Below are 7841 nucleotides of genomic sequence, written 5' to 3' on the forward strand. Positions count from 1 at the left end.
GGGCAAGTGGTAGGAGTTGTTTCTGAAAAAGACACTGTGATCCTCTTCTCAGCTTCTGCCAGGCACCATCTCAATCCCCACACCCCTGGCCCAGTGGTCAGAGCTGTGGTCACTGTTGGGGAATGAGGAGGGAAGGGGAAGGGGATACAGTTAGGGAGCAACACAGCCCAAAGGGAGGACTGAGAAATGACGTCACTCTTCTTTCCTACCACCAGGTTCATGGTCAAGCCACGGGAGAAAAGCTGACTGCCTATACGGCCACCCCTGAAGCCATTTATGGCACCTCCCATGTGGCCATCTCGCCCAGCCACAGACTCCTACACGGGCACAGCTCTCTGAAGGGAGCCTTGAGGATGGCCCTTGTCCCTGGCAAAGGTGAGTTGGCAAGTTACGGCTCAGGTGGTAGGATTGCTACCTTACATTTGGATGGCGCCTCCCAGAGTTCAAGGTCCTTTCCTGTATATCATCTTGCGTGGGTCGTTCTTTGCCTTAGCCTTACTTTTTGTTTTTATTTTGAAGCATGAGGATAAAAAAGAGCTCTGAAAATCTTTTTATTACTCCTGGTTTCTCCATGAGTTACTAGTTTGTCTGTGTCTTGAGCTTCTGATTGAAAGCGCAGCTCTCTCCCTTTCAATATAATCTAAAGTTCTTTTCTCCTAGTTATAAATTAGGAAAAGATATAGGAATCTATTCTATTAGGAATAGAATCTTCTCCTAATTTATAATTTCACCATCAAATAAAGCTACACTGTCAGAGAGCAGAGGGAAGCCAGTAAGAATGAGAGCAAACTTTTCAAACTTAATTTTATTGTTTTAAAGAATTCATGTGGTCATCTGAGCAGCGTCTTGCTCCATACAGATTTTTAACATACCTGCTTTATGAATGGATCAAGCTGACTTAGAATCGGCATATCAAGTTGTACTTGGTCCCTGAAGATTTGAAGATTCTGTGGTTGCAAGCAACAGAATCCATCTCTGACTAACCCAGAGGAAAAGGGGAACACATTGGAAGGCTCTGGGGAAGACCGTTGCTAGAGGAACAGCTGAAGAGCTAGTCTGAAAGAAGACTTGGAGAGTGCAGCCCTGAGAGTTTGGGGAGCAGGAACTCACAGACAGTCCCCTGAATGCCACTGTCAGTAATTCTGCTCTAACCCCACCTTCAGTGCCTGAAGCACTTCGTTCAAGACTCCTCTCGCAGGGAAAGGTGTTTGGTGTAACGGGGGCCCCCAGTCTCTTTCTTGGCAAAGGGAGGCCAGGTACCTTCCTTGGTAGACCACAAAGATTGTCCCCAAGGAGCGGGGGGAGCTCTCCAAAACAAACTTGAGGGCTCTTACCAGAGAAAGGGATATGAAGCCTGGGTAGGTGAAAAGAAGTCCATTCTAAGTTAGAAATAAGTCTCTGCAGTAATTTAAATATTTCCACAAATATCTCATCCCTATTCTCTTTCATGACTATAAACTTCAACCCAAAGTATACAATCTGAATTATTAGGGTCTGAAATAGCATTTGACTAAAGAAATGTTTTGGATGATGATATTAAGTTGCCATCTTTGAAATGACCAGAATGAAACACTGCCTAATACTAGGTTGGAGAGATAGACAATGTCATCCCAATTTCTCTCTGCTTATGACTTTAATTGTTTACTTAGACCATTAAAGCCGGATTCAAATCAGTGAGCACTTTCTAAAGAGCCTGCTGTGTGCACTCTTGGTGGGGCATAGTTGAGACATTCCAGTCTTAACTGGATGCCCCTGGGAGGCAGAACAGAGGACAGCCAGATGCTTATGCCACTCACCCCACACAAGGCAGATGTCACCCCTCAGTTTCACCTCTTTGTGATATGGATTGAAATAGAGAAAAGAGTCTTTTGAGTTAAAATTTCTATGTGTGCTTATAAAGCCCAATATAGCTATCTCTCTCAGGTTTATTTTCTCTACGTGCTCAAAAGAAAAACTGGATACTTTTCAACTATTTAGTTTAAAGGGAAATCTCATAGTTTTTACTCTCATGAGCAATTTAATATTCCTTGAGGGGTATGGTGGCTGAATAATATCTAAAATTGAAGAACTAAAACATGGAAACATCTCAAGCCCTTACATTTTCTCTCATGGCTAATTTGGGGACACAAATGAAAATAAGGGAATATTAATAGGGGAGCTATAATTTGTTAAGGAGCTAGCAAATTATAGAGGATGGAGTTCCTGAGATGAAAGGCACTGTATACCTTCAAAACATTTTCATATGTAGGAAATTGAGAAATTTTTTTAGTACATGCAGACAGCACTGTTTTCGTGACCACATGGATATCGACACACCTGATCTGGCCTCGCCATTTCATTTTGGCAAATTTAGTGCCAAGTGTAATGTTCCATTTGAAGGGCTCATTATTTTCTCCCCTCTTTTTAATAATCTCTGAAATTGTTCCAAATGGAACATTACACTTGGCAATAAAATTTTCCAATTCTAATTTTCAGAGTAGAAATATTCTTTTTGCAGATGTCAATGTGTTCAAAATCTCTGGATTAATTTGCACATCAAGTCCCTGGATTTTGACATCACAGTCACAGAAGGCCAGTACAGTGCATTGAGTGTAATTCACCAAAAGGTGAATTCGGATTACCCTAGGAATGTATGATTTATGCCTCTTCTGGCTTTTGGAATTACATTTTAAACCAGGATGTTGTATCACTGCTGTCATTTACCATTGCTGACCACCTCATTTTTTTCATCGAATGTCAGGTTTTAAGGATGATTTGTGTTAAAGCAGTGACCACTGAGTGTCATGGAAGTGCACAGTTGTGACTAAATTTATCATTTGCAGGAGTTTCAATTCTCAAACATGAGCTCCTGTTGTTGCTAAGTTTGTTTCTACATATCAGCTCCTGATTTGGCCCAAGATGACCAAGATTCTGGTCCTAGATCCATCCATGTGACTTAAGGAAGGTCACATAAGCTTTGTAAGTTTAGCCTTCTTGGCAGAGCACATAATGGGGCTGCCAGCCAAGGTGGTCTTGGAGGACCTTGTGGGTAGAGAAGGAGCCCTGAGGGGCCCTGTGGAGCCAAGTGACCCATGTGGCCAGGGCGATGCTAGAGTGGCAGGCCGGCTGACCCCATTACTTGTGGAAAGAGGTGGCGAGGCCCCCAGAACAGCAGGGGTCAGGATGGAGGGCGGGAACCCATCTGAGAGGTCTGTGGAAAGCTGCGAGGGTGGAGGATCCCCAGATGATTCCTTGATTTCTAGCCTGGCCAACTGGGTTGCTGATGTTATTGGCTAAATGAACTGTTTTTACTTAGCATCCTTAATTTGGCAGAGATTCCTTTAAGAGAGGAAAAAAAGCAAGGTGCTCCCCTAGAGCTCTTGAAATTTAGTTTATTTCCATAATCATTGACGTCGCCTCCTTTTCTCAGCTGACCAAATCTGACTTAAGTCATGTTATGTAAGCTCTGACTTGATAGGAACTAGAAACCATAAAAGGCATCAATGGGGAAATATCATCAAAGTTCTAGAAGCTGTTCTGTCTTTTCCTGAAATCTTTTCTTACATTCCTAATATTAAAATATTCAAACCCTGAGGCTTTGGAACCACACATTTCAGCTCTGAGTCACCGACTATCTACACAATATATTTTTTGCTGAAAGGGCAGATGAGGTCTCTCTAAAGGACAACTTGGAACTCTGTTGTTATTGACACATTACAGGCACATTAGAGAGCAAGAGCCTCCCTGGAAGCCCCAGGACATTAAGTAATAATTAATTGCTCACTGTTGTTTTGCTCTTGTCTCCATAGCATCGGTATGAGGTGAGGACAAAGGGTGAGAGCAGATCTGTAATTCTGGGGTAATGGTTTGGTTTTCCATCAAACTGTTTCAAGTAGAATTCTTTGATGTTATGTGAAGGGAAAAGCTTGTGTGCTCAAAAAATCTGGAATAAACAAAAATAAACGGGTATCTTTGCTTTGGACTTCTCAGAATCTTTGCTGTGCTAATGTGCACTGCAACTGTCTGAGAGAGGAAGTCATAGGCAACACTTGTCACACCCACTTGACCACCGAGCCCTGTTTCCATGAAGTATGCCTAGGAACTAGTTATATCGACTGCTGCCTTGGTGAACACCAAATAAAAGTCATTTGTCTGTTTTCCCAGAGGGTGGGAGAGACTGCCTTCTTTGCAGTGGGTGCCTTGAGAGTGAAGGACAGATACCTTTTTGTCTAATGTTTTCTTTGTAATTACTAAAGTGTTTTGCTGTTATCTAACTACTATGGGAAATGCTTCAGTTTCTTCAGATTTCGGGATTCCTGCATCACATCACTAGCACAGGAGTGATTGCTGAACACATTAGTAATTACAAAGGAAACACGAGAAATATGGAGAACACTAGAGACCTATTCAGGAACTTTGATTTTAATTATGTTGTTTCTAGGAAATAGATTTTGACCAGGTATATAGCATGTGAGCTGCTACCATGCATTCATTGCAAATCTGCTAATATTTAAGTTCAAAGACCAATTTTTTGTCCTACCTGAAAAACTGGTATAATATAACTTTTCTGTGTAATAAAAAGCAGTTCAACTCTTTCAAGCAGTACACTACACTTTTTTGTGTTACTTTCTTTTGTAACAACTGAGCACACCATATAATAACCTACTTAATATATAGAATTCCATGGTTTTTAATATAGTCACAAATTTATACAACCATCCCCACAGTCAATTTTAGAACATTTTCATCATCCTAGAAATCTCAGACCCTCTGTCAGTCATCCCTCCCCAATTCTTGCCTCATCTCCAGCCCTAGGCAATCACTAATCTACCATCTGTCTCCATAGATCTGCCTATTCTAGACATTTCATGTAAATGGAATCAAATATAATATTTGTCATCTTAATGTCTGCCTCCTTTCACTTAGCATAATGTTTTCTTTCCTTTTTATTTCCAAGTAATACTTCATTGTATGGCTAGGCCACATTTTATTTATCCATTTTATTAATTGACAGGCATTTGGGTTATTTCTACTTTTTAACTATTAATATTATGAATTCTATGAACATTAATAAAGATTTGTGTGTGGATGTATGTTTTTATTTCTTTGGCAATATACCTAGGGGTAGAATTGCTGGGCCATGAAGTTTAAGGAACTGCCAGACTATTTTCCAAAGTGGCTTCACCATTTTACATTCCCACCAGCAGTGTATGAGAATTCCAGTTTCTCCACATCATTACCAGCTCTTCTTATTGTTTGTGATCATTTTGATCATCCTTGTGGATATGACGTGATATCTCAGTGTAGTTTTAATTTGCATTTCCCTGATGGCTAACGTTGTCAAGCATCTTTTCATGTGTTTATTGACCATTTATATATCTTCTTTGGGGAAATGTCTATTCAGTTCTCTTGCCCCTTTTAAAAAATTCATTTTCATTTTAATTTTTAATTTTAGTTTGTCTTATTATTATTTTAACCATTTTTATATATTCTAGATACTAGTCTCTTATCAGATATGTAATTTACTCAGTTGTTTTCCACTTCTGAGAGTTTGTCTTCATGGTGCCCTTTGAAGCACAAGTTTTTCATTTTGATGAAATTCAGTTTATCTCTTTTTTCTTTTGTTGCTTTTGCTTTTGGTGATAACTAAAACGCCATTGCCTAATAAAAGTCCACAAAGATTTATGCGTATTTTATTTTCTAAGAGTTTTATAGTTTTAGATCTTACAATTGGATCTTTAATCCATTTGGAGTTAATTTTTATATATGGCATGAAGTAAGGGTCCAACTTCTTTCTTTTGCACATGGTCGTGTTACTTTTTAACTCACGTTCCCACATTATCTTAAAAATCAGGCTGCTTCTGCCTCTTTATTTTCTGGTCTTCACTTAATATGCTATCAGGAAACATTTCTGTGTTTTTATGCAGGCTTCACAATTGTTTTTTAATTGTGAAGAATAATTAAATTATTATTTTTTTAATCCATACATAATGTCCTATCAACTCAATGTACCTTAATATCCTAAGTCTTTCCCATCATGTTGAACACTGGGCTTTTTTCGTGTTTGGGGCTATTGTGGAGATAACTGCTGTGACCATTTATGTCCACATGGCTCTTTGCTTCATAGAATTTTCCTTAGGAGATATTTCCAAGTGTGAGGTTTTTTTGGTCAAAGGTTACAAACATTTTTCTATTTTTCTATTTTCTATTTCTATTTCTACATGGTTTCTGAAAGGGCTATATCAATTTATAGTGCCATATCCCGTGATGTATGCATTTCACAGTGACTTCACAAACATTAGTGTCACCTTGCTAAAACGTTTTGGTAACTTATCAGATATAAAATGATAATACTTCAAGATCACTCTTTTTAAAAACCAATTCGTTTTTTAAAGTCCAAATAATATACATATGTTATATGAAAAGTTAAAGAGTACTAACAATAACAAGAACAGTAAAAACAGCTTCCTTACCCAAACACTTTTATTTTAGGTATATGTTACTTAGAATATAAGTTTGGTGGCTATGACAGAGGCTTAGATAAACAGCAGTTTATTCTACCCACATGAAACTCTTGAGCATGTGTGATAAGTCTACTTTGTGAGGTGGTTAGGGCAGTGATCCTCTGTCTTGTCTTCCTGCTCTGCCCTTCTAGAGTTTTGTCCTTCTCTGTGTTTCTAAGTTGCTCTACACTTGATCTGCATTCCAGTGAGGTAAGAAGTGGGGAAGGGTGGGGAGAAGGGCATGCTCCTTCCCTTTGAGGCCGTGATCTAACAGTTGCTTCTGCGTATCCTACATGGCCACACCTAGCTGCAAGGGAGGCTGAACAGTGCTTCCATTAGCTAAACACAACAGCCGTGTGTCCAACTCAACATTGTATTGCTGAGTCAGAAGAGGAGGCAGGTACAGGGGTTAACTGGTAGTCTGTGCCACCCACTGTTATTCTGGCATTGACGTCCCTGTCTGTATGCCTGTCCATATGCCATATATGCTTATACTGCTGTCTTTTGATTCACCAGTTCTAGATGTTACCTATTGACCTTTATTCTACCACCCCTCACCTCCCAGCCTCCTGATAACATCATGTAATTGCAAAATTTGAAAATACGCCTTTCTTCTTTGAGAAAAAATAGTGTGGAGGCCGGTGCAATGGCTCATGTCTGTAATCCCAGCACTTTGGGAGGCAGAGACAGGCAGATCATCTGAGGTCAGGAATTCGAGACCAGCCTGGCCAACATGGTGAAACCCTAAAAATACAAAAATTAGTCGGGTGTGGTAGCATGCGCCTGTAATCCCAGCTACTTGGATGGCCAAGGCACCAGAATTGCTTGAACCTGGGAGGCAGAGGTTGCAGTGAGCTGAGATCACACCACTGTACTCTAGCCTGGGTGACAGAGTGGGACCCCGTCTCCAAAAAACAAAAGAAAGGAAAAGATAGTGTAGAATCAGAAATACAGGTCTCTACTTTGAGAAGTGAGTCTGCACTCAGCCAGCTCCAGCAACAGGTGTCTCCCAGCTAATATATCTGTACCATGGGTGCTGGCTGGAGACCCATGGGGGTTGCATTTCACTGTTACCCTACCATATCTCACTCTGTGCTTCCTGACACCCAAGGTGATGAAAGATAAGGGCTGATTTAGATGCCTATAGTCAATCATTACTCGTTGAAATACAGACCCTGGCTAGGCACAGTGGTTCTCACCTGTAATTCTAGCACTTTGGGAGGCCAAAATGGTAGGATTGTGTGAGCCCAATTGTTTGAGACCAGCCTGGGCAACATAGGGAGATCCTGGCTCTACAAAAAAAAAAAAAAAAAACTAGGTTTGGTGTGTACACCTGTGGTTCCAGCTACTCAGGAAGGT

At 40.3% G+C, this 7841-nt stretch overlaps 1 protein-coding gene across 2 annotated transcripts in view; it reads left to right on the forward strand.

Annotated features, from left to right (window-relative positions):
- The window catches only part of LARS2 (leucyl-tRNA synthetase 2, mitochondrial), a 162387-nt gene that overhangs the window by 88941 nt on the left and 65605 nt on the right, over positions 1 to 7841 (forward strand). For both annotated transcript variants that reach the window (XM_011952653.1, XM_011952654.1), the window contains one exon: positions 216 to 375. In XM_011952653.1, the coding sequence (XP_011808043.1) occupies positions 216 to 375 (160 nt within the window). The remainder of the gene's footprint in view (positions 1 to 215; positions 376 to 7841) is intronic.

The sequence above is a fragment of the Colobus angolensis genome, unplaced genomic scaffold, assembly GCF_000951035.1.
Source record: "Colobus angolensis palliatus isolate OR3802 unplaced genomic scaffold, Cang.pa_1.0 Scaffold344, whole genome shotgun sequence".
NCBI lineage: Eukaryota > Metazoa > Chordata > Mammalia > Primates > Cercopithecidae > Colobus > Colobus angolensis.